At 37.7% G+C, this 27,608-nt stretch overlaps 3 protein-coding genes across 6 annotated transcripts; 1 reads left to right on the top strand and 2 right to left on the bottom strand.

Moving 5' to 3' along the window:
- Nucleotides 1-9,472: 9,472 nt before the first annotated feature.
- Nucleotides 9,473-13,926, top strand: LOC113320454 (histone-lysine N-methyltransferase ASHH3-like). Of its 3 annotated transcripts, none has more exons than XM_026568368.1 (14): nt 9,473-9,789; nt 10,576-10,665; nt 10,749-10,878; nt 11,164-11,272; nt 11,349-11,448; nt 11,593-11,671; nt 11,759-11,930; nt 12,016-12,096; nt 12,254-12,371; nt 12,592-12,619; nt 12,795-12,876; nt 12,983-13,043; nt 13,164-13,256; nt 13,410-13,926. In XM_026568368.1, exons 2-13 carry the CDS (start codon nt 10,648-10,650, stop codon nt 13,230-13,232), a joined length of 1,047 nt encoding a protein of 348 aa, XP_026424153.1. In that variant the 5' UTR covers nt 9,473-9,789; nt 10,576-10,647; the 3' UTR covers nt 13,233-13,256; nt 13,410-13,926. The 3 variants fall into 3 exon arrangements, with proteins under 3 accessions (XP_026424153.1, XP_026424158.1, XP_026424164.1); XM_026568373.1 differs by having other exon boundaries at nt 10,531-10,665; XM_026568379.1 differs by lacking the exon at nt 9,473-9,789 and adding an exon at nt 10,192-10,210.
- On the bottom strand, nt 13,904-18,377 carry LOC113320444 (transcription termination factor MTEF18, mitochondrial-like). Of its 2 annotated transcripts, XR_003346101.1 has the most exons (5): nt 16,325-18,377; nt 14,800-14,899; nt 14,613-14,693; nt 14,419-14,523; nt 13,904-14,329 (listed from the first exon to the last, which is right to left on the bottom strand). XR_003346101.1 is itself a non-coding variant. In XM_026568359.1 (2 exons), exon 1 carries the CDS (start codon nt 18,026-18,028, stop codon nt 16,325-16,327), a length of 1,704 nt encoding a protein of 567 aa, XP_026424144.1. In that variant the 5' UTR covers nt 18,029-18,377; the 3' UTR covers nt 14,700-14,899. The 2 variants fall into 2 exon arrangements, 1 of the variants encoding a protein (XP_026424144.1); XM_026568359.1 differs by lacking the exons at nt 13,904-14,329; nt 14,419-14,523; nt 14,613-14,693 and having other exon boundaries at nt 14,700-14,899.
- On the bottom strand, nt 14,123-15,335 carry LOC113273544 (tobamovirus multiplication protein 2A-like). The gene is made up of 5 exons (XM_026523230.1): nt 15,181-15,335; nt 14,839-14,899; nt 14,613-14,693; nt 14,419-14,523; nt 14,123-14,329 (listed from the first exon to the last, which is right to left on the bottom strand). The coding sequence occupies exons 1-5, from the start codon at nt 15,333-15,335 to the stop codon at nt 14,123-14,125; spliced, it is 609 nt and encodes a 202-aa protein (XP_026379015.1).
- Nucleotides 18,378-27,608: the final 9,231 nt, after the last annotated feature.

Raw genomic sequence — 27,608 nt, 5'->3', positions numbered from 1 at the left:
CCTTCCTCCACTGTTAACAGCTCCCAAAACTAATTCAACTCAGCCAACAAAGAGAACACCTCCAATAACCAACCGAACCCAGACATTTTCATTTGTTTGAATGCCAGCAAAGAACTGAATTTCAGCTCCCAACTTCAACTGTTGTTTCTGCCAATCGGTCATTAATCGAGATACCAAGAACTTACAGCAGAACCCATTTGACCACCGAACACCACCAGCAGCCACCAACTTCCGTCACTTCTCATCTCCATTCACTTCTGCAGATTTTCCCAAACACTTAACCAACACCAGCGACTGCAATATGCAGTACATCTCCGAAGTCCGTTAATAGTACAACCAATGGACATCATTCCTTGGTACGTCAGTTCAGCCAAAGCACCTTCCACGGCATCAGTTATCTTCTTCGCAGTATGAACCACAGTCCCATTTCGCTCGAACGCACAGCCTCATACAGACGAGTTTTTGCTGCCATCTTCATCCACTCGAATGCCGACAGTCTTCTCTCAACCCATGAAATCTTGGACAGCAGCATCTACCAACACTTAACACCTCCAGTCGACACACATCTCTGGCTCCATGATCTCAGCTTCCACTAACAGATGCATAAAGTAAGTTGTAGTAAAGGGAACGGCATCTGCTTGATATGATATGATAAGAAATGAAATTTTCTTTTGTTTTCCAAAGAACAGAATACTCTGTTGGATGCTTTAACCCATAGCTGCCACGTCCCACCGTTTTTTAGCTTCTTATGGTTCCACGTGCTTGGTAATACAAAGAGAAATCTTTGCTTAATTTATTAGCTAGTGTCAACATAGAAGATTAAGTGGCATCAAAAATAGCTCTTCCTCCATGGCGGTATGCTAGTGCCTTTCCAACTTCCAAGTGTGACTCCACGTTCTTTGCTGTCTTGTCCTCTCTGACCATGAGTTCATTAATGGGATTGACATAATTAAACAGGAAGCCAAGTTAACTCGTGCTCTTTTGGTGCCATGAACTGAGGCATAGGTATTTTGTTTCTCAAATGCCTCTTTAGCTGCAACTTCGTCATTTATCTTTGAATGACCAGATTTGCATGTACTTTATGCAAAAGCACTAAAATAATGTCATTAGCCAAAATATCGAGTCCCGGCTAATATAAATATGGGTATAAAAGGTAGCACTTACGTGCTTATCATATTTGCAGGTTTAGATCGCCGACAAAGGGAAAAAATTTCAAAATAAATTCCCAGAATCGGTTTATTCGATATCACCACATAAACTGATTCTGTGTAAAATCCGCAATTCGAGTATCATAATCGGTTGTTGTTCATCACCATAGAATCCGATTGTAGTAAATTTTTGGGGCGATGGGTACGTAACCAAAATCGGTTTTTAATGGTGATGTACATTTGCCGATTCCTTCACTTCGATGTTCAAGTAAAATACACGAAGTTCACGGTCGGTTCATTTACGTATGTATATAATCCGATTGTGGAGACGAAATGATACAGGAAAAAAGATGACCAAAATCGGATTACCAGTTATGCAACGTGAACCGATTGTTAAATATGCAAATTTTTCTTTGAAATCATATAGTCCCTAATCGGAATTTATAATCGCTCGGATAAACTGATTCCTTACAATCAGTTGTCTCGACTGTGCCACATAAACCGATTCTAAATCCTCAACTTATCGATATATGTCGTAGATTGTTGCGGCGTTCGACGAAGATTAGCCCAAAGCCGTATCTCTGCTGGGTCCTGATACCTCTGCCCACTATTTCACCGATTTGGAATGGAAAGAAAGAAACGATGCAAAGAAATGGTTTATAGACAAGGGCATAGAGATCAAATGCGCATTAGTTTTAGGTCGTTGTTCAAGTAAAGACCGTTTGGAACTTGTTTGTGAGAGAGATGGAACACAAGAAAGTCATTGGGCAAAGAACAGACCATACATGAAGACAAGAGAATACATTACTAAATCCAAGAAGTATGATTGCCCATTTAAGATTATAGTTAATTGACCCAGTGGACCCAGTGGTAAGGTATACAAGCTCTATAAAGTGATGAATGGTTGTCATAATCATGATGATCCGGAATTTTTTATTGGACACGCGGCCGTTTGTGGGTTGAAACTACATCAATGGGAAACGGTAAGGTCGATGAAATCGTGTAAATTAAGTGACATCCTTAGGAAGATTATGGCGGATGATAAGGATAACTTGTCCACTTTGAGGAAAATTTACACGGCAAGAGAAGCCTTAAGGAAGAGGGCATGGGACGGTAGAGCGGTTATGGAACAATCTAAGTGGTTATCCGATCAACAAGGCACAATGAGGAAGCAGGTATTGGAAGGCAAAGTGACTCGTATTTTCTTGGCGCATCCGGAGATGATCAAGTTGGCCCAATGCTTCTATCAAATTTTGTTAACTGATTCTACGTACAAGACCAACAAGTACAACATGCCATTGTTAAACATATAGCTTGCCATGCTTCCGACAAGCAAACTTTCACGGTAGCATAGGGGTTTATGGATAAGGAGAATGATGTGATTTTTACTTGGATGCTAGAGACCTTGAAGGAGATATACCGTGGTGATCAAACTATGAGGATCATAGTAACGGATAAGGACGAAGCACTAATGAATTTCATACGAGTGGTTTTTCCGGACGCTAAGCATTTTTTTGCACATGGAACATACAATGCAATATTAGAAGTAATTGTAGGCGTCATATCCAAAAGCCACAATCCACAAAAAGGTATCGCTCGTGAAAAGGTGGAAGATGAGCGTCTTCAAAAACTAACTCCGGAACAACGAGAAGAGGACAAGAAGAAAAGCAAATCAGAGTATGAAGCGAATGGGTTACTATGGAAGGATTTTCAACATCATTGGGATTTAATGGTACACTCAATATCCATGGCCGAGTTCGAATCTTATTTGGAGAGTTTTATTGGGCTATGGAAGAAGGATTACGAGAAATGTGTGGTTTATTTCTTGAAGGGATTGTTGGATCCGTACAAGCAAAAATTTGTATATGCTTACACCTACCAACACATGCATTACAAGAATGATGCAACAAGTATCGTCGAAGGATCTCATGGAAGTTGGAAGAGCTTGTTCCGAGGGTGCCAAAACAGCGTGGTTACGGTACAACAAGCCATCCATGAATACACCAAGTCTGATATCGTCAAGATAACCGCGCAAATGGAAGATAATAGGATGAAAATTATCATAAGCTACAAGGATTACTATTGGTTAATTGGAAGTTTAAACTATAGGGTGTCTCATTGGGAAATCACTTCTATGATGAAGGATTACAAATATTATGTGGAAAACGAGATAGGGAGAAGGAGAATTGTATATTCATGTATGATGATGACGTCCCTGGGATTTCCGTGTCGTCACATGATTGAAGTATACCAACAAGGAATTCCTTTTGAAGTCATTGATCCGTTTTGGAAGCAACTAACTTTCTAACCACCCCCAACCGAAGAACCACTTGAATCCTTTGTGGACATGGATATTAAAAGATAAATCATCGAGAAATTCGCAAAAAAGGATGGCTTGGCACGACAAGTTTTGATGTACGACTTAAAACTAGCCGTTAACCCCCATATGGTACCGGTATGAGAACCAACGGTGCTACAGCCGACGGGTAGACCACCTACCAACATGGATTGGAAGGAAGAAAGAAAAGAGTTTAAGGTTGCAATGAGTACCGGAAAAAAACCCGTTATTGAGTCATAAAAGAAACTTTTCTCAACATGAGTATGAAGATGCTAAATATGAAAAGGCGCAGGTTCAAAATAAAAGGGGTCGATCAAAAAAGGGGAAAAGAAGGACAAGTAGCGCACAAGCCAAGACAAATGTTCCAAACGTTCCTTCACAAATTGAGTGTGAAGAGGCACTGGCTAAGAGGAAAAGGGGTCAACCAAAGAAGGGAGAAAGCGGGACAAGTAGCGCACATATGGTCCTTTCAAATGATTCAATCGCTCATTCGCAACATGAGGATCCAATCGATCCTTCTCAAGAAAGTCAAGCTCCAACAATAAACGATGAGCCAAACGATCTAATCGTTCCTTCTCAAGAGAGTCAAGCGAGTACAACACGAGTATCAAGGATACGTGCATGGAATGGACAAGCAAGACAAATGGGTTCTATGGTGACTTTAAGGTCCGCTCTTGGTGATGGAAGCACGCCCAGGGATGAATGAGGTTGACCCCATGGAACATGTTAGACCATATTCGAGGAGGATTATTCGAAACTTCCTGAATTCATTAAGTCCCATGTATTTTCAACCGACGATGTTGATGCAAAATGGGAATTGTGGTTATCACGTTGCGTCGGATCAAATAAGCCATATAAGTTTGGCGGACGATGAGAACCTAACTCAATGCCAATATTTTAGAAAGACAATGGCCTTGCGCCTACAAGAAGACAAAGGATTTTTACATTCCAATGATGAATGAAGGATAAAGAAGTCAGATTTGATGAAATGGTTGCTAGTCTACAAGGGCATAAGGAGAATGGACCAATTACCCAACAATATTGGATGAGCATGCCTCTATGTGGTCATCTTCTGGCGGAAACGTGGAGTTGTGTTGTTCATTTATTTGATCAGGGACATATTTTAAATACGCCCCCGAGTACACCATTTGGGATGAATCGCTTAAGGATCGGAGAATTGTTTTATTCAACCCTAACAACATACATTATATCGGTCTCAGGCTATGTGAAGATTGTCCATTACCACCGCTGTGTAGGTTATATTATGACTCAGAGCTCACCAAGAAATGGCTTGACAAATACGAGCCCAACATGAAGCGTTGGGAAGAGTTAGTCGAGACGGATCAAATGAAGGGTCTCCAAGTGTTGGAATGAGTATTCTCCTTTTGTTAAGAACTTTAACTATCGGATGTTTATATTTTGTCGCTTATATTGTATGTTTCGAACTGAACCAAGCTTAATAAATGAAAGTGATTTGTCTTTTTTGGGTACGTTGGACTCATGAAATTTTTAACATAATGGGTCTTCTAATACGTTTTTAAAGTCCGATTCTGGAGGTAGCTGCAGCTTTTTCAGAATCGGTTTATACTACAACTGTTATAAACCGATTATCACTTCAAACAAGAATCGTTTTACTAAGGAACTATTATAAACCGATTCTGAACAAAACTTTTCTGGGATTCTTTCAGAATCGGTCTTTAGGGACGATCATGTAATCGGATTCTGGGAAGAAAAAGTTACATAAGAACACCCAATTTTTAACTAAATAATCGGATTACATATGGTCTAACATGATCCGAGATTCTTTCAGAATCGGTCTTTATGGACGATAATGTAATCCGATTATTGGAAGAAAAAGATAAAAAAAAAAAAAAAACAATTTTTAACTCCACAATCAGGTCATATATGGTCTAACATTATCCGATTGTAGACCATTTCCACTTTTCATAAACTCTTAAAATTGAAACTAGCGCGGTTCTAGTTCTTAGTGTGAGCTTCAACTATCAAAGCCGCTACGAAATGAGAAAACCGCTCTCCTCTCCAAGCGGTATATTCATCCTATGCCGCGAACCTGTCTCCTCCGTGTCTAGGGAGAATCTCGTTGTACTTGAGGCATAATTTCCTAACATGAATTGTTATTTAACAAACTGGTTCATAATTATAGCATGGTTTCTTGCTCGTCTGTTTAACGAAAGGACCCAACCAACTTGGATCCAAAATATACTCTCATGTTGATGTTCTTTGAGAAGATCCTTGACTATGTAATAATTTTTAACCCATTCGGTCTCTTCCTCAACATCCTTCATTCTTTCCCTTAGTTGGAATTGTTCCGGACGACGGTTCTTTGCCTTGAGTTTATCTTCATATTTTGTCGCAGCCGATGACGATGATATGGTTTCTTTTGTAGTTATTTGTTTGCTTAACACTTCATCCATTACATTAATATATTTGTTAGGCGATGAAGACGAAGTCGCGTTTGTAGTTGTTTGTGCGATTCTTTGGGGTATCTCTTCTTCCATTGCCGCAATTGATTTGGTTGTTCGCTTGCGTCTTCTAAGTATGTGTTCGATTAAATTGGTAGTTGATGATGATGGACTTGACATCTTCTAAGTAGTGTATGATAGAGAATAGGCTATCCTCTTAATATACACAAAGTACCAATGACTATAATTTCAATTTCAAAAAATAGCCCTTAACAGTCACAATCGGATTATACATATGCACTAATAATCCGAATCTTGATTTCTCTACAAATCTGAATTTGAACCCAGAATCGGTTGATGTGTGCATTAACGTAAACCGATTGTCGTTGATGTTCACCCAGAATCGAGTTATGCAGGTGCACAATAAAAACTGATTGCTTGTAACATCAACCACAATCAGACTAATATGGTGCACACATAAACCGATTCTGGGTGGATTTTCAGAAAATTTGAGGAGTGAATTTCAAAGATTTAGAGGTAAATCATTGTAGAGTACCATTTAGAAGGAACGGATTAAAGAGATTTAACTCAATCACTTGAATTGTTTGTTTTTGGGTTTTGAAAAAAAAACTCAAAAAGAAATTAGATTTCAATTGTTTGATTGATTAGGTTTTAGTTTTGATTTTGATGGAAATTGAAAAAAATAATGAGTTTTGATTAATGATTTGTGTATTTGCTAATTAAATGATTATGATTTTGTATTTGTATTAGAATAATTAATGTTTCTTTCAAGGTTAATTTAGTACTTTTACCATCCTTTAGACATCCCATATCCATCTCTTTAGGTTGGTTGAAGTAATTTATAGGCCCCAATTTAGCCTGGATATATTAGAGTGACAAAACAATAAGTGATGAACAGATTAAATACAAAGAGCATAGTTGAGTATTTTTACCTTGTTTCTTTTAAGGATAAACGTCTGTATATTTGGAGAAATGGTGAATAAGTATGCTATCTCGCACAAGCTACCTATTGTAAGCAAGGGAGTTGACAGTTATAAAAGTCGGGATCTCTCCAGAGAACCTTGAGTAAACAGTAGTCGTTGAAATTAAATCAAGATACTAGTTACGACTACCATCTATGACGGTTTTGTAAAACATAAAATAGGAAAGCAATAGGAAATAAAGGTATGGAGCACAAACGATTGAAAACAAAACTACATCAGAAAGGAACATCATGAAGCAAGCAGAGCAGAGCATAGGTTGAAAGAAATGATCAACCTTTTGGCCCTCCCCCTAGTTAGACCCTAGATGGGAAGAAAGAAGAAGAGACATTAGAATAAGATTCCTACCTATACAATAGGATGCTACATGAACAGATTATAAAACTCTCACAGAATTGCAGAAGTGCCCGTGTTCTCAGAACTTGATCAGGAAGTTGCAACAAACTTTGTTGTTCACTGCCAACTTTGTTGTTCATTTTCAATCTGAACAATCTTCTTGATGATTTTTGAGAGATTTTGCCGTGGTATGGTTTTCCAAGTGAAGTGCCGTAACCTTCGAAAAAATACTGTGAGATGAGACGTCATTATCATATATATTTTCATATTTCGAGTCTGACAATCACCCTTTTAGAAGTGTTTCTACATGATTTTTTTTCTTATAATAATAATTGAAGGAGGAGACCTGAAACATGAAAAAGACCTAGGCAGATGGGAATAACTCAACTTAACTGAATAATATTTGTAATATTGTTGACTTCTCTATATGCTCTAGCACTCATATTACAGTGTAGATGTCAACAAGCTGTTCCCCGAGATCTTTCAACGGAACAAGGCTATGCATACGAGGAGCTGCTTTCAAATCCCTTGGTGCAACTTGAGCACACTATAGTTTCGTTGAAGTTGTACCTTTAATGTCATAACAAGAGAGAACGCCATTTCTCCATAGTAGAATTTCACTCTCTGTTAGGGATATTGGTCGACACTTTGAGTTTAATTCTGAGTTCCGTTTTCCTCTGAATACTCTAATCCAAATAAAAGAGTTAGAGTAGGTACCGTCTTCTATACTACGTCGACAATTTTTCATATTTTTCTTCCTTAATACCCATATATCCATCAGTCGTTTACCTTGCTTTTCGTAAGGAAAAAACAGATATAGATTCCCTCCAACCGACCCGAGATCAACATGCACATAGGATCTTGGCGGAATATGACAAGGTAATGGGATTGATTGAAATGTTTCATTTTCAACATCAAAGGCTACGATATCACAGTTAGATCTTGTACATGTAAACCAATAAAGAGCCCCATTAGCATAAACACCCGGTTCCCGCACTTTATAGTTAATTTCTTGTTTGTCTCTCCACCCGCTGCCATCACCAAGAGTGTAAACTTGGACGCGTTGCTTGGAATTTTCGATGGAACAAATCTTAACAATCTTGTATACGTCGGTGGAAGGACAATAGCCGAATCCAGCACACTCACAAAATCCACTCGTCATGGGAATATAGATATGTTCGTAAGTATAGATATGTTGGCCAGTGATGGGATTGTAAACGAATATATCCCCTTCGGTCTGGTCGGTGTCACACGAATACTTTTCGGTTCTGTAACATATCAAACCATTGCAAGTACCAACAAAAATGCCAGAACCTGAACCGTCTATCTTATTTTTATCTATCTCGAATAAAAATTGGTTTTCTTTGGTAAACTTCGAATTTACCAATTCAGAAGATTCTTCTCTGTAGTAGTAAAATTTGAAATCAAACTTGCCGGGATATTTAACCCTGTGAGCCCTATGTGAGAAAAGCATACCTGTCTTGGGTTTCTTCAAGAGACTTCGCCAGATTTTGCATACTTTTCTACCCTGCAAGACGGATTTGATAGGTAATCGTGTAATTATTTCTTGTGCCACATCTGAATTCAATTTCTCCAGCATTCTGGATGTAAGTGATTATTATTGCCTTCTGATTCTTCTTTTGTACAGCTAGGGTTTCTAACAGTTTAGACCTCAGGAAGAGGGTAGCGGTGTGTGAAAATCTGCTGTGTTTTTTTTTTTTTTTTTTTTTTGGAGTCTTGACAGAAGGTCACGTCTGAATATATACAGAACAAAAAAAAAAAGGGTATTTCCATATTTGCACTCATAAGTTATTTTTTAATTTTTAGAAGTCAAAAGCAAGAAGTCAATTTGGATATCCAATTTCAAACGATTTTTAAAAGCTTAAGCTGCTTCTGATTTTCACTTTAGGAGAAATAGAAGAACTTCCGCCGCGGGTATCCAAATATGCAATAAAGACTATATTAGGAAGAGAAAAGGCTACATGTCGGTCCTTTGGGAAGCAAGATTTTTTTGGACTTCTATTTCTAGGGTTGGTATCCAAATTCCAAACACCTTAATGAAAGAAAATGTTTTACCATAAATAAGGGTATCACTTACCATTTTCTTTTTTTACTTTTCCTAAGTTTTAACCTCCATGTAAGGTCTGTTTGGTAAGAGATAATAGATTTATTAAATCAACAGTAAAATTACATCCCGATCCAAACACTTCTTTAAATTTTCATAATTTCCCCTCTCTCTTAACCACACAACAGTGAAGTAGAAGAAGATGAAAGAAAGAAAGAAAGAAACCGAGATCTCAAATCCGTAGAAATCGTAGCCAGAATCAAAATCAAAATCAAACCCATAGTTAAATTCAAAAATCACGATAACCCTTTGATTCATATTAAGTTTTCAGTACTTATACAGAGAGATCTCGACCGATTTACAGTTCGTCAGTTCTGCTTCAGTTTAAATCTGGTGTCTTTCGTTTCAATTCAAAGAAGAAGAAGTTTCTTGTTACAAACAAGTTACAATCTTCTGGTTCTTGGAGTTTATTTCGCAGGTAAAGTTCTTTTTTTTATTCGTTTTGTGGTTTTCTTGTTTATGTGTTAATCATTCTGTTGATGAAGATGAAATTAGGGTTTTATGTCGTTGTGTTGAATCCATACTATTCTTTTTATTCAAATTAGTTGATAATTCATGTTGAAAGTAATGTTTCTGTTTGCAATGAGGAAGTAGTTATTAAGATGTTCTGTAGATAAAATGCTTGAATGAATGTTCAAACCAGTAAGAACCCTAGAAATAGTGAAGATTAGAGAAGAGTGTATTAATGATTTATGTGCAATACAGGGGCAAAGGGTTTTGGGATCGGGATAGCTTTGATGTTGTTCTGTAATTCATTGATTGGGATAGCTTTGGTGTTCAGGGTTTTGGGATTGGGATAGCTTTGATTCCAAAATCCTTTGGTGAAGTTTGTATCAGATGTACGACTTGTCGGTGAACTAGTTATGCTTAGTTAAAACTCAATCTCTTTTTGAATGTGTCCACTCTTATTATCAATCTCGGGAGGCAGATAATAAGTGGTAGTCGCAGCTCTGAGTTCATGTGGTAGTCGCAGCTCTGAGTTCATCATATTACATGTATAATTTGTAACTTATGGTTCTTTGTCCGCACGCATATGCACACCTCGTATTTAGTAGGACACTTGTGATAAACTGTAGTGAATAGCAATGGGTGTGTTTATATGATACAGTGAGTGAAAGGTTGATATTAGTTTCTCATCCCTGTAGTTTGCATTTTGCAGTATGTGAAACTAACTGCCGGTGGATTGGCCTTTTGGTCTGTTTAGGTAAATGTTGCTAGACATCTCAATAGATCATTCTCGTGGACTGTGCTTGAGTACGCTTGTTCTGATTGCAACATGCCTGCTATGACAAAGGTCAGTATACTAATTTGAAGCACTGGGTTCTTCTGTGAATTTCTTAGCTCTTTATTTATTCTTAAATCTTAATTTTGAAACAGAGTTTTGAGCACCACAATTTTGGGCACATATTTGACCAGCTTACTGAAGAAATTGGAAGTCCAGTCGAATTTGAACTACCAGACTGGGTGAAGAATCAGAATCCTAATACCCACACCTTCATAAGACGCAGTATCCATATAGTAGTTGAATAAATTAATATGCGCTGAATGAACTTCTTGGTGGAAATTATTTTGTGAAGGACAAAGACAATATCAGTATTAAGAGATCAAACTACATATGCTAATCTATACGTCTTTTTGCTTGTTTTATTTGTTTAAGAAAAGGTCTTTTTTATCTTCCTTTTTACGGGTTTTACCTTTTCTTCAAATAGCATACTGTATTTTGTGCTGGGATTAGCAGATAGTAGTGATGTCTTTCTATCTTTTAAAATTTGTTGATCTTGACCAACTAAAGATGTATATCTTAGTAAAAAGATGAAAGGACGTATTGAAGATGATGGGATATTTTGTTCCTGCAAAGCTTCAAGTCAATCTACTGTGTGTGGCAGAGATTGCCAATGCGGGTAAGAATTATCTAGATCTCAAGTACTCCATTTAACTTCATGAAAGTGTTGAATTAAATGTATTTTTCCTATGTAGGATGTTATTGTCTACTTGTTCGTCAAATTGTGACTGTGGTGATTCTTGTCTCAATAAACCATTTCATCTGCGGCCTGTTAAAAAGATGAAACTAGTGAAGGTATGCCATCTTACAAATTTTTCAACCTTGTTCGTTTACCCGAAGACTACGACAAACTAATTAATTACACAATCACGGGTATTTTGAGTTTCATGTAGTGCATATGAGTTTTGTTTAGGTGATGTAATGGTATTCTTTTCGTAGACAGAGAAGTGTGGATCGGGATTAGTGGCGGAAGAAGATATTAAGCGAAAAGAATTTGTAATAGAATATGTCGGAGAAGGTAACTTTTGTAAATGCTTTACAATTCATTATTGTTTTCAAATATACTTCAATTTACACATTTTTTTATTTTTTGAACTCAACTCAGTTATTGATGATAAAACATGTGAGGAAAGACTTTGGAAAATGAAGCACAGTGGAGAAACCAACTTCTACTTATGTGAGATTAATCGAGATATGGTGATTGATGCCACATACAAGGGAAACAAATCAAGATTTATAAATCATAGTTGCCGGCCTAATACTGAGATGCAAAAATGGTTCTTAACTTTTCCTTACTCTGCCTGCCATATGAGGTTTTATACTCTCGTATGACAGAACACTTATTTCCATTTCTCTTTTCAGGAGAGATAGTGGCGAAACTAGAATTGGCATTTTTGCGAAGCGTGACATTAAAAAGGGCGAACATCTAACCTATGACTATCAGTATGTCAACTTACGCTGAACTTTTTCTTCGAATGTTTTATGTTGCAGATGTCTATCTGTTATTGCTTGGGATGGTAAAAATCATTCATGAGATAGTTCCCATTAGAGCTTCGGAATATTTAATTTCTTAGATTATGAAGTCTAATATATCCAGCAGGTTTGTTCAATTTGGTGCAGATCAGGATTGTCATTGTGGTGCTTCAGACTGCAGGCAAAAACTAGGGGCAAAACCTATGAAGCTGAACGGCGAGCTGGAGGGAGCTTTTCGTTATAAGGCAAGACATGCATCTGTAATTGTGTTGGCTAACTTTGTTTGTCTTTGGTGGAGCATGACTGCATGAGAACCTCTGTCTATATTGTTGAACGTTTACGGCTGTTTTATATAACACATTCCAAATAAGTTATCATACCTTGGTTTCTGATATATCTACAAATGATCCTTTCATTTGCTGAAAACAACACTCACAATTGGTGTTTATTTTGTTTTCTGTAAAGGGTTACACAAATGGAGATCTCCACATAGGTATGCAGTTTTACCTTTCATCAAGTTATGCAAGTTATATTACTTGAATAGTTGAATTAGATGATATCATGCCCATTATGAAACACTCGTAGTTCGTACAGTAATTGTTCTTGCTTTCTTGAATGGCTATTCGTATAGTCCCTTCGTATGATAATAACTTGCTTTTACAACTCAGGGAGCTCGCAATCCAATGGAGAAATTTTTTGTCATAATTGCATTGGAGAAATTATACGAGTTTTTCGCACTGACAGGGAGAGGTTTGTTTTATAATTTCTAATATGCACTAATACTGACAGGGAGAGGTTTGTTTTAGTTCAGAATGAAACTGTGTATAAAGTGCACTAATACTGAACCTGTCAACAGGCAACCTGTGTCTACATTTGGTATTATAAAACGGTTTGACAACAACTCAAGAAAACACACAGTAAGAGATTTTCATTTTGTAAATACTGAATCTTTAGACGGGCAACATGTATCTTTCAGTCATAGGCACTAACTATGATATATAACTTCTGACAACCTAAACCTATTTCCTCTGTGGCAGATTATGTTTGAAGACGGTGACCTCAAAATGCTTGACCTGTCAAAAGTAGAATGGGAATTTGTTCTGTAACATTGCGATATCATTGTTCAAAACGTAAGTTTCATGTTTTCTTCTCATGTTCTTAGTTTCTTATTCATTGACTGTTGTAGAATGAATTCTGTCTCTCAACTGACATGACAGAAAATTTTGATCTGATCATTTTCAAACTTTCAGGCAATACCTTATTGCTTATCCTGTTTTTCGCAGGCTTTAGTTGGAGGAGCCAATTTGATGGCATACAAACAACAGTCTCTTTCCTGTATCTTATGTTTACTAGTTTACCCTGAATCAGAAGGGTATTATAGTAATGCAAACTAGAGTTGAAGCTCGGCGGCATAGATTTCTGAATCAAGCCTGGATGGCTCAGTTCTGTCTGCCACTTTAGAGAGCACACCTCTTTTTTGCATCTTCTGTATCCTAATATCATAGCCACGTTTTGGCTTGACCTCCATTTCATCATGTTCCTTTCTAATCATATGAGACCATAAGCAGTAATTTTCTCATGTACTATTGGAGTTCTCTTCTCTTCAACTCGGGGCTGCTAATGGTGTAACATATTACTCAATAGAAAGAACATTCTGTATTGTTGTACACTAAAGATTCAACTATCATTCATCAAGATTAATTTTCCTAGTGTATTATAGATCGAAACAGTCTGTCAGAAAATCTTATGATGCGACTGGGAATATATGAATCAAACTTTAAAAATGTGCATCTTTCATTTAATTTTGTGAGTTGTTGTCAGATACATTCCTCTTTATGTCTGTATGAAGAGCAATTACTAGGATTTCTGTGAATATGGAAATAGGAATCATGATTTTGCTTTCTTAAACAAGATGAATAATCGGTTTATGACATCATATATGGATAGACTAATGTATTTAAATTTTTGTGAATCAGACTATGAAGCTGGTACTACTTCATACTGCAGCCCTGCCCAATTGAACTGCAGGTTGTTTCTGGTTGTTGCCAATAGTTGGTGAAGGTGTTCTGCTGGCAGGGTAAACCTGCCTTGGAGGAACCATTCTTTGGAACTGCTGATACCTGTCAAACTCTTCGTCACTGCTATCGTAAAACGCCCGAGTTCTGGACAATTGCACAACGATAGATAACAGTAGAGCTAATACCTGTATAGTCAACAAGCGATACCCCGATAAGTTTGGAATTAACCAAAGAAAAATCTGAGATTTCATTTTACAATTTTGCAATCATTTACCTCTAAAATGACTGCTCCAAGAGCAACCCATCTAAATATTTTCCAGTATGATTCTATGAAAGCATAGCCTGAGTTAAGTTTCCCAGTTTTATCCTTCGGTATCCTCTGTCAAACAAAATGTTAGCGATGAAAATAGGTTTTACGTTTAGCAAATTCAGGATGAGGATATCAACAATGAAAAAAGTAGTCTTCACCTCTTTCCATCTGCGATCATAGGCTACAAAAGCTCCAAGACCAATCTCGGATAATATTAGTATCGCCATTAACAAAGTGTACTAGTTATCATAATTAAGAAAATTACAGAAAACTAGGAAGGAAAATAAAATAACAATTAATGTCAGCTTGAAAGCGAGTAAAAAATCTTTTATGCCTGAAGGATACAAGATATAAACAACAGTGATTTTTGGCAGAAATTCCTACACATCCTGAACAAGAGATGGCAAAGAGGATTGTGCCAAATGCGATGAGAAAGATCAGAAACCTGCAAAAGGTTGCAAAATAGCAGACATACAGTAAAAATAGAATTTTCTAGAAGATTAAAAATGATTTGTAACATCATTCGAATTTACTGTATCTAAGAATTAGAAACCACATCAAGAGGCAAAGCAGGAACAACTTTACAGATTGGAATACTGATTACAAATACCAGAACAAAAGAGAAAGAACCCTGAGCTACCCCCATTATGGATTCCACACGACAGAATAAAAACAATTACCTTAAAAACGAAACAAAATAAAACTAGAAAACCCGAAGCTACGTACCATGCTGATAAGATGTTGTGCTTCATGTTATCTGAATGAATTAAAATCCATTTTACCAGATCAAATGTTCCGAAACCCACCAAGGCAAGACCACAAAGTAGTAGCAATAAGTTCAAAATCTTCAGAATAAACTCAAAGAATTGTCTCTTAGCCATCTTAGATTCAACAGCCAACAATCCGAGTTGTCACTCAGATATCCCTAAGGTTTTCTCTATCTAATTATAAGAATATTAGGTTTGCCAGAAAGGAATTACATATTAGCATCTCCCTAAAGTTTGCAGTTTTATAGGGTCTTATTAACGCTGTATTTTCACATTTAATGGGTTAATTACTTGTATAACCGAGTTTTCCGACTCTATAAAGTAGTTGTCTCCAGACAGATCTTCCTCTATATGGGAAGATCACAAGAAAATCCACAATTTCGCTATTTAACTTTCTTCTATTTTAAGCTATTGGCCATTAATGCGCTCAAAATGTAAGATATTACACTACAAATCAGAGACCTTAAAGTATTCAATATCTGTTTATTATACTATTAACTATACTCGATAACCTACTTTTTACAATTGTAACCTTGACATAACGGAGATGCATCTAATCTTTTGAATCCATGTTAAAGGAAGGAAATTAAATTCGTAACTCACTCATTGTTCATTTTGTGTCACCAGACTCCATCTACTGTTACCTACATGAGTTTTTAAGCAGACCTTATTCATTATTCTCAATCAGTGAAGTATATGGAATTGTGAACCTTAAAAAGGATTGGTGCACCGATGCACAACTATTGCTTGAATGTAAATATGTGAAAATAGAAGCCTCACATGTGATAGCACTCCAACGTTTTTTATCTAAAATTAAATAAACCCTTTGAAAAATGCATCACTTAACAGAATAACAGTGTAGATAAAAAAGCATGTAACCATGCGGTGAACTGGCTTTTTCATACGAGAGGTCAGACGCTCGACTCTTTCCCTGCACTGGGTGAGGGAAGCTTAATTATCTAGTACAAGAAATAGTGCAGATATGAAGACGGCAAAACTGATTGAAGGTCTCAATTTTCATTCAGCAAGATCAATTAGTGACAAGTAACAAAATTTTGCCAAGTATACAAACAAGAATTAAATAGAAAGGAGAAAATTGGTACCTAATTTGAAGACAACTCTCTTTTTAATCTTTCCCAAACAGCTGGTCCTTCTGAGTGAAGATTTACTAAGTACTTTATAACACGTGCATGTGAGCTCACAAGAATCGTACTTAAAGTCATTTTTCCTACCACACCTTTTTCTCTAAGCCATACATACATTGAGAACCTAAGTTTGATTCTCTCTATATCATAACACAAGTATCTGGGAAATGCTACCAGATCTTGCACAGGGTAACATAAATCATTCACCAGATGGTTAATCTTCATCTCGATAACATCCTTTGACTGATTCAGCACTTGTGGAGCATCTTTGATCATCTTGCAGACATCATGGAAGTCTAGTCCAGCATTTACCAAGCAATCAAATCTCTCTTGTAATTGATCCCCTCTACCACGAAACCGCGTCAGAGCTTTCACCAACTCATCTGAATTCTCAACATACCCAATACTCAACAAGAATGTAGTTTTCTCCAGATCATTCGATGCCTTCTTGGGAGAAGTTTTCTTTTTTCCAGCCAAAGTAACCAACATTGGAGGGTCTTCCTTTATGATCTCACACAACTTATCTGGGTCTACTTTTAAGTTCGATAGAACTGTTCTAGGTTTCTTCTTCAGACAAGAACAACCCAATATATGTGCATGACTACTGATAATTGTAGCAATATCTTCAGTTTCCATCTTAATCTCCGACAGAAAATGCAGCGCACCCCATAGATTTTTAGCATAATTCCCAACTAAAATTTGAGGATGTTGAAGAAACAATAGCAATATGTTTTCTGCTGAAATACCGATCTTCAGCAACAACGCAACCAATATATAAATCTTGTTTCCAGAGTCTTCAAATAGAAACCTAGGATGCTTGTCAATCAATATTCTCATTTCTTTCCTGCTACAACCCATTTCTTCAAGAAACCTTGTCACACCAACCATTTTATTCCATCTACACGTGTTCTTATCAGACAAATACTCTTTAACCCAATTTGTTTCAATCCCCAAACTATTCAACATTGTATGAAACCGAACAAAATCCCCATTAACACCACCAACCAAAAGTGTAGGACAACAGGTAACTAGCGCAATAACAGTAGGTTTACTCAGTCCCAACTCTTCATAACCACGAAATGTCGCAGCCAAGACCCCATGATCATACCCAAATATCTCCCTCACTTGCTTATATATCTTCCCAATCTTAGAACGAGGAATTCCATAATTACAAAGAACATGATAATTCTGAAGCAGTATATAATCATCACTTAGAAACATCAGTTCACGCGGAAGAAGTGGGTTAACCTCTGACGCTGCCAAGCCTAAACTCTCAAAGAACGGTTCAAATTCATTAATAGGATTATAACGAAGAAACCTCGCCAGTGACCTACTAATTTCTTCATCACTATCAATAACCTTTGATAAAAGCGTTCTAAGAAACGTGGGTGAGTTTTTACTTATATGTTCTGCATCTGAAAATTGTAAATTTCTAGTATAATGTAGATAATCAAACAGTACATTTTCTGCTTCACTTCGAACACCTCTAGCTAATCTAGTAACCATACAAGAAGCGGACGATCGGTCTGACATTGCTATTGCCTTCGACATTGGCATTGAAATACAAGAATGTCTACATTGAATCTTAACCAAATTGAAGTATTTTAGAGGTTCCACAGTACTAATAGAAGTAACAGATTTAAGATTTACATTCATAAACATTGTGATTTCTCCAATGATATCTATTTAGATTCTCCAACTTAATCATCACAAATTTCACCACAAGAAATGAATAATAAAATTTCTGCTGTATAGGGTAAACACAGAAATGGGTACTCCCTAACCTTATGCAGGATAGATTTATGCATCTCAAAACTGAAATCCAGACAAGGGAATGGAAAAACAGAGCAAGAACAATTCGTACAAATGAGAACGAAATGAGAATCAAAAAGCAAACTTTTCAATGCAGGTGTGTTAAATTTTACCTTAGAATTTGTGGGTTCAGCTCAATTTTTGTTTTCTCAGGTGGAAAAATGAATCTGCCATGAGAGAGACATGCTTCAAGCTTTGGTTTTATAAACCCTAGAACTGATTTTGTTTGACTGGAGGATTTGGAATAAATCGTCCTCAATTTACTTACACCATGCTTACACCGATTACAACCAGTGAATTCGTACGCGTTGATCTGCCATTTGTTAGATCCGGAAAAAAAAAAACTCTAACCCAAGATCCAGTGGGTCAGAACTCGTGGGCCGAGTGCCAGAATCATCCCACTGTTTTCGTCCGTCGCACTAATCTAAACCCCTCATCTACTGATGAATTCTTACGGGCCACCCTTGTTCCGCCTGAATAGTCATGGACCAGTGTTTAGCAACGCCGTAAGGTGTAAAAAGTTGGGGGTATCTAGCCGTTTATTTTCGTTCAAAGCGCTATCACAGAGTCCAGTGGCTGTGTAAATATTTATGGGGTTGGATTGAATCTGCTTGGGACAAGTACAATGGCTATTTTGAAGTAGAATGAAAGAACCATTTATCCATATTTTTTTTTTTTGTAATGGTTAAACTGTCCTTGTACTATTAATTAATTTTCAGTTTTTATTTTTTAAGAAAAATAATTTTTATCTTGAAGTAATTTCCTATTTTAGGAGGAATTAGTGAGGACACTGTGTGCTTTTTAAAAAGGTTGAAAAATTACATAGCTAATGATGATGCCAGATGTTGTTGTTCAGAAAGGGGTTTGTGTCTAGCTTATTGCTAGGATTCCAACCAAATCTTTGTATGATCTAAATAGTGATTAATAAATATTTGTTGCTAGGCTTCCGACCAATTTCTTACCGGATGATAGTCTTTTATTATTATCAATTTTGTGAATAATTATATTTTAAAAATTAAAGAAAATATCTATAAAAACTTAAACAATTTTTTTTTTTTTACATTTGATAATAGTTTCATAAAATGTAAATGGTCAAGATGTGTATGGACGTTACAGGTGTGTGTATGGACGTTACAGGTGTCTCCCCCTTCACGGGTGAAGGTACTCGCTCTTTTGTTCCACGAAAAGCTATCTCTAGTGCTGTTTCACGAAAACGTACTAAATACTTGGACAAATGTGTCTCTCATGGATATGGTCTGGGTGTTCTTGCTTTTTCTACTCTTGAGGAACTCAGAGAAGATACTATATGTTTTTTCAAGCGTATGAAGAATTGCTTAGTTAGCAACGATGCTATTAGTGGTTTTGGTAGTTTTATTTTCATACGCTAGGTATTGTTATTCAAAAAGGGGTTGGTGCCCAGCTTGTTGGTAGGTTGCCAAACTAAGCGTTGTAACAGTTTCATATCTAGTTGGACAAAGATTATTTTATAATAAAAATATTAATAATAAATGAACATATTTATTTTCCCTAAAGAAAATAAATGCTTTAATTTTTTTTTACTTTTTTTAATATTTTTAAAATTTTTCTCTTACATTTTTCAGAGACGACATGATATTTAAAAAAAAAGATTCTTAAAAACAATTAAAATGAATTTAATATATATATATATATATATATATATCAAGGATTAAAAAATTAAAACACAATATATACAATGGGTAGCTAGCTCAGCTGGTCATCCCCATTCCTCAAAGATTGATGCTTTCAAGGAGGTCACAGGTTCGAGTGTCTGATGGCGCAATATTGCAGAATTTGACATGGAAACTAGAACTAGCTTTCCCCCCTGGCGACATAATCAGCCCTCTATTCTTTTTAGATCCCTTGGCTGGTTCCTCATGAAATATGCGGGTAGGCTGGCACGCTAATGTAATAGTACGTTGTTGGAGCTGGCTAACAGCTAATTGACCGCAAATTCCATGAGGCAAAACTACTTGGCAGAGATTATTCTCTATTTGTCATCCACGTTTACAAAATTGGTATTAAGTGAGCGAGTTAAACTCGGTTAAAATATCTAATTTGCTCAAAATTTTTAATATTTGCTGCTTCGACGCAACAAAACTACCATAGCTTCAATCGGTGAAATCAACCTTCCCAAATTATTGTTTTCTACCTCGGTACAACTCTATCAAAAACATTTATGATGCTTAACTCCTCTTCAAAATAAGAAAAAAAAATCATAGAAATCAATTTTTAACGGTACTAAATTAAATCAAATTCTTAGATCACTCATCATGGTGATATATAATCAGCAGATTAAGAAAAAGGTTTATATTTTATAAGATTGAATAGGTATTCGATAAATTGAGCAGGTGGAGGATAAATTGAGCTGGTGGAGGATGAAGACGATCGTATTGTTGGATTAAATCAGAATACATTAAAAAAATCCGGTACTTTATAGTTCGAGATATTGTGATTAACGCTTGATATTTGATTTGAGTATAGTTCGGTGATTTTAATAATCCAACGGTTAATACGAGTGTAGATGTGGAAAATCCTACAACTACATCCAAAGATACACATACACACACCTAATGAAGTAAACAAGCAAGAGATGCATAAGAACACAAGATATACGTGGTTCAGTATGATTACCTACGTCCACGGGGGTAAAAGGATGATCTTATTACTCGGTTCAAGGTTACAAAGGATGTATCTTACTAACAAACTCACAATTCTCACTCTTAAGCTCTTGGTGTTCTCTCTTCCCTCACTGATTACTTAGTCTTTAGCTCTCTACATAGCTCTCTATTTATAGCCATAAGTGATGATACATCCAAGTTACAGTGTAAGTTGTGATACATCTTTCTTGATATCCTTCTCGGGTTAAAAGTAAGGTTTCGTCCGAGATTCTGGACGAGCCTAGTAATACCTTCTCCTGATGTCCCCTTGTCCGGTGTCATCTGCTTAATGAATGCTGCCGATGTCGCCGTTGATATGTTTATCCGAGTCTTACTTTGACCAGATTCTTCTTATCTTATCAACTACTTCGTCAGTGCATTTATTGCTCTTGTACTCGATGGCTATCTCTTCAGTCACCTCCGACCTTTACACGTATTATCTTCACGGATTCCCTTGGTGTCTCTTTTCTCGCTCCAAGATTAAATAAGATGATTTGGTGTTTCACACTTCATCTGTTATAGATGCTTCACTACCTAGGATTGATCCACCTGGATATGTGGATTATTTACACATATATTTATGCCCCTTCTTTCACTCGTGTGATCGACACGATGGGAAGAAACTGCTTCGCCTTCCACGTCCGCTGCCATGTCGTATTTCACGCCATGTTGTTCCCCACTACTCTCGTCTTTATGACCTGTCTACCTTATTCGCCGGTTACAATCGTTGGGACATAAATTCACGTCTTAAACCCTTGGTTTTTCACTTTTACTATTTCCAAAAACTTGCACTCTCTTTTCTTAGTTTCTTCTTCCAACTGCTGCTCTGATACCTCTTCGTTTTCTGATTCTTTGAGAGCTTGAATCATCCTTTGATCCTCCCATTGCTTTCCACTTGATGTTGTTGCGACCTTTACCGTTTGTTATCTTCTTTGATTCGAGGTTTCTTCCCAACAGTTCTTTCATGGATTCTTCGGCTCCCTCCATGACAGAGAAGAGGTGTGTCAGTTATACATTTTCTGATGATGACGGTGTTTCCGTTGATTCTTTGTTTATTGTTGATAGCCCTTTACATCATGATTATCGCGCCCTTAATTCTATCCTTTCTGACGGTTCTCCTTCGTTTTCATGTAGGACTGGTAAGAGGGTCACCAAGGATTTGACTGATGAACAGTTCATTCAGCAGTTAAAAGATGATTTTGATCTTCATGGTTATGACATTAGACTCTTATCAGGCCAAAAAGGTGTTTTGAAAAAAGATGATGTCGTGAACTTTCCTCACTTTGCTGAGATGACCATCATCACCAAAGGTCAGTTAGAACTCGGGTTGGCTTCCTACTGTACGATCCTAGTCGTCCCTTCATGTACGAAGCTCTTTCAAAGATTCGTCCTTCCCGTGCTTTAGCTCAATGGAATGGCAACACCTTTCGTCTCTAAAACGAGTGGGAGAGGCGAGGGCGAGGCAAATCCACACCCACTCCTTGGTCGACCTATGATCCTTCTGAGGCGGGCGACTACACCCCTGACAGCTTTGTTGCAAACTATCGGAGTGGAACTTCCACTAATGGTGATCTTGCTGGTTTTGCTGCTAGTCCTCATCGTCATAAGACTCTCCCAGAGGGAGTTAAGAAGTTGTTGTTGGATGAGGATCCAGAGAGAGGAACTTCTAACAAGCACGCCCGTCATACCAGTGATGTTGCTTGGGATCGGGTCCCTCTTGCTATTTATGGTCCTCTTCTGAGTGACCGATTTCCTCCTCCAGCCGAGCCCTATCCATTTTGGGTGGTAAACATCGATCGGGTAAGTTGCTTCGCCTGTTTTACTTTGTCGGCCCGGGTATCTAGATGGGTCATGTTTTGATTTATTGTTGTTTTGCAGCCTCAGTCTCAAAGCAGTCAATTTAAGGCTTCGATTTCTAAGAAGATGGATAGAGGTCCTAACACAGGAGTCGGGAGAGAGGCAGGGAAGGTAACAAATATACTTCTCTACCTACAGTACATGTACTTTCCCCTATTTGTTTCCTTGAATGGAGCTAACGAAGACTCATGTGCAGAAATCGAAAGCTGATAGGGGAGATGTGGAGAATGTTTCGGCGAATGATGGTGAGGATCCCGACGATCTGCTTCCCTTGTCTCATTTTCTGAGGAAGTTTCCTCAGAAATCTTCTAATGTTTCTTCTACCGTTATAGGTGGTAAGCCTAGTAGAAAGGGGAAAGAATCGAAGGGCGATGAATCTTCCCCAGGGGAGGTTATGCCCCAGCAATCTACTGGTAAAAGTGTCACTCTCGCCGATGGTGTTGTGCTTCTTGTTTCTGATGGTGATGATGGTGAAGATCTGTTTGATGAGGAGGACAGTACTGGTGGTGTGGGCGGGAAAGAGGATCCGACGCCGGTAGAAGAGTCTGGTGCTGGTGAAGAAAATGTTGTTCCTAGGGGCGAGTTATTGGAAAACGTTCCTCCTGTTATTTCTGCCCAGAGCTCGGGTGAGACTACCTTCTTTATTATCTCGGGTCCGATGTAAAATTCTCTAGGGGCTCTCAAATATCCCGACTTTGCCTCTCTGTCCAATGATCATATGATCGATGCCGTGTCTTTGTACTCTGCCGGTCTGAAGGGCACTTTTGATCAGATGGTGAGTTGTTTTTCTTTAACCGTATATTTATAACGTGGGATGGTTTTTAACGCGCATAATGTTCTCAGGCTGCCAATAGGGATTTGTTGGATGCTTCTCTTCGGCGGAGGGAGCTAGCAGAAAAGGAGAGTCTTCGTCTCCAATTAAAGCGAGAACAGGAGCGAGCCCGAGAGTTAGAGAAGCGACTGGACGAGACCCAAGGTATTTATTCAAAACTTAAGCATCTATGATTGATTTCATAGTGCCAATATCCTGAATTTAGTATTATCTTGTTAGCAGAGATGTCTAGTGTAGATGCCGATGCAGCTTCTGAATATCGTTTGTTAAAGAGAAAACTGGATATTGAGCTGAGCCATGTTGACAATCTCCGCGAAAGAATTGTGAATAAGGATGATAAGATAGATCGTCAAGAGGCCCAGCTCGAGCAACTTCGAGATGAGCTACTTCGATATCAGAGATTTGAGTATGTGCCGGAAGATATGAAAAATCATCGGATGAATTTTTCTCGAGCCCAAGGGATAACTGCCGATAAAACGTTATTTGCTGAAAACTTGGAAAGTCAGTGTGGTGGGTTGAGACTTCATATTAGGGATTTACATGGTGATCGTAAACGGATACTGAAAGAGAAAGATGTCGCTGAAAGGTCTAACCAAGAATTAAGGGAGAAACTTCGACAATTTGATGAGGTATCCCGAAATTTGGAGTGGGTTCAGGCTTAGTTGTTGGGCCTGCAGTTGGCTCATGATCGGCATAAGGCTAGTTGGAGCGACCACAAAAAACATTGTCCCACCAATGAGTTCAACGAACAGCACTATAACGAGTTAAATGCTAAGATCTCGGCCCTCAAGTGTAGTTTACTTAAGTCCGAGGAAACCGTTAAAGTAATCCCTTGCTTGAAGGTGTTGTTGGCTTTGTTGTGTTATATTTTTTTTCATTTTGATGTTATCATGTTAGTGCCCCTGTTATTAACCGTCTTTTCTTATCTGCAGTTGAACAAGGGAAAGTGAAGTCTTTGGAGGAAGAGATTGTTCGGATTAAGGCGAGGGAAACCCAGCTGCTCGGTGATGAGTGCTAAAAAGTGCATATTTCTATATATTTTTCTTGGCATTTAACTCATCTTTTGTGCATTAATTCTACATTTTATCCCATATTCTGTATTTTCTTTGTTTTCAAGAATAAATATTTTTATTAATTAATTTGGATTTTTAGGTAATAAATAAAGTTTGGATGAATAGCGGAGCGGAAAAGAGCAGAAAAGCGGTGAAAAGCCGGGAGGAATTACGCAAGGAAGCCGCGAGGAATGTTGTGCACAAGACCAAAAGGCTAGAAATGGGCTTAACAAGGAAGAATTATTCTTAAAGAAGATATGGGCTTGGCATACCCAAGGTCCAAAACCCTTACCCAAACCCATTTCCAATATCCATACCCGCCTCCATCTTCAGCCGTCAGATTGGATCATCTCAGCATCCTACGGTCGCTTCATCATAGTGCATCAAAATCTGAAGCTCATGTCAAACACTACAGCACCTAACTTCATATTGAGCCGTCAGTTTCGTTGTACTTCCGCATCCAACGGTCGCTCCTCGCTTCCTTCTATCTCGCCGTCAGATTGATCTATCAATTCCACATCCAACGGCTGAGCTTCTCAAATCATCAAACTCGTTGTACCCGATCAACACCCAAACACCAAATTCCCTATACCTAAACCAAACAACACCTAATCTCTTCTCCATCGACTCCATCTTCTACACTCCGTCTGCAACAGCCTCACCTTCACCACCAAATCCGCCAACTCCACTGCCTCAACCACCACAACCCCCACCAAAAGCCATCATGGCTATCACCTACCGAAAACCATCATTTCCTCTATCTCTCTAGCCATCTATTTCATCAATTTCTCATCTCTCATCTCACTGAAACCCTAGGTGAGAAATTGATAAAATATATGAGTCTATAGAAGCAATTGAAGCATGGAGATGGACCAGGAGAGGCAGAAGAAGAGTGGGTCGACGAGATGGAGCAGTTATCCCATCAAATTTGGTGATATTTCAAAACCCTAACTTTACTGATTTGGGGATTTGGGGAGAAATAGTGTATGAACCCTAATTGGGTTTCTGGGTATAAATAGAGGGGTGTGTGGGTGTTGTAAATATGCCCGGAGTAGCCGGTGCACCAAGTTGTAGAATTTAATTTTAGTTCATGTTCTAAATTAATCTGCTAGGGTTTGGATGAAACCCTTAATCACATGTTAAGATAATTCAAGTTCATATTATTGTTCTTAAAATGCTTCATGGCTTTAGAGATGCTAGTTAGCTACATTGATCAAATGAACCTGTGATAAGCTGTACTGTAAGAAGACAGTTTATGCTAGGGGGGAATTAGTGAAGTTGGTTGATAAGTTATCCATTTGAGATCCCACCATAGAATAAGAACTGTGCTTAATTGAGAAAAGAATGAGAGTTAGCTAATTGAACCAAATTAGCCTGTGATAGGTTGTGCTGTAAGAAGACAGCCTATGCTAGGGGTGAGTTAGGAAGATTAACTGACAAATCATTCTTTGGAGTTTTCTTTGGAAAGGAACAAGAACATAATTTGAATAAATATTGCCTTAGCATAGGATTAAGAAGGTGGATTCAAGACCCTAGTAGTGTTACCACAACTGTTTACTTTGATCTTGTTTGCTTCTTTTATTCAATCCATTTTCCATCACTGCAACTGTTTTACTTTGTTTCTTTGGCTCTTTACTTCACTTCCTTAGGCTCATTTCCTTTGTCTCTTTACTTCACTGCCTGTCACTAGCTCATAACAATCTAGGAAACTTCAACTCACTCACACCTTGTCTCTGTGGATCGACCCTGCTTGCCCTGTTCTATACACTAGACCCTGTGCACTTGCAGGTATAATTTGTAGGTCTTTTAGAAACCTACCAAGTTTTTGGCGCCGCTGCCGGGGACTTGGCTGCCGTGTTTTTGAAGTTTTTCTTGCTGTTCTTTGCATACTCATACCTGCTGTGTAGTTCTGATAAGCATCTTAGTGTACTCATCTTGCATATTGCATCTGTAGCTGTAACTTAGTACCACCTGTAGTTCTGAACCATTGTAGTTCAGCTTCATTCCTGTCACTTTGCTGATTTTTACTTCATTCCTGTACCTATTTGTTTCAGCTGTAAATTGTAGTTCTTTACCGCATCTTAGTTTGTTCACTGCATAGGCAGCTGTGGCTCATCTTGCATTCTCAGATGCATTCTCATACCAGCTGCATTCTTTGCTTGCTTCTCATAATCAGCTGTGTAGCTTGCTATAGATTACCTGCCATTTTGTAGTTGTTAACCTAGCATTTTCATTTTCATTTTCACTGTCCCTGCATTCCATTTTCATCTGTAACTTCTATAACTACATGTTAGTTTTCCGTTTGTAGCTGCACCTACATCATTGTCCTGTCCATTCCTGGCTTGGGTTGTTGCTTTACCCATTTGTTTCAGAGATCTGAACTTCTTATCTGAGCTGCCAGGTGCCTGAGCTTGTGGTGTTGCTGATAAACAAGCCTGCAAACTGCCTGTTGCTGTTGTTGAGCTGGGCTGGTGCTGTTGGAGTAGAAGTTGTGACCCAACTGGGCTTCAACAAGAGCTAAGGATGATCCAAAGCCCAACTGGGCTTTTGCAACCAAACTGAACAGCTGGGCTGTGCTTCAAAGGTAAGCCTAAACCCAAACCCAAATTCTTTGGGCTTGTAATTTTTTTTTTGGGTTTATATTGTTATTCTCTTTTGGGCTTGTAATTTTAATTATCTTTTTGGGCATGTAATAATTATTTTAATTTTAATTTTATTTCTTTCTTTATTTGGGATTGTAATAATTTTAGTTTTATTTTTATTTTATTTTTTATTTTTGTGGGTTTGTAATAATTAGTTTTTTATTTCTTTCTTTATTTGGGCTTGTAATTTAGTTGTTTGTTAGGCTTGTAGTTTCTTAATAGTGGGCTTGCTCTAAACTTAACTTTTTGGATTTTGGACTTGCCTCTTTTGTGAACCAAACTTAACTAAATTTTGGGCTAAAAAAAAAAAAAAAAAAAACTTGTTCCTAATTTCAAAAACCAAAATTGCTCCCAAATTAAACCAAATTT

The sequence above is a fragment of the Papaver somniferum genome, chromosome 1, assembly GCF_003573695.1.
Source record: "Papaver somniferum cultivar HN1 chromosome 1, ASM357369v1, whole genome shotgun sequence".
Taxonomy (NCBI): Eukaryota; Viridiplantae; Streptophyta; class Magnoliopsida; order Ranunculales; family Papaveraceae; genus Papaver; species Papaver somniferum.
The sequence above is the reverse complement of the archived record's forward strand: the minus strand, read 5'-3'. Positions and strand labels throughout refer to the sequence as shown.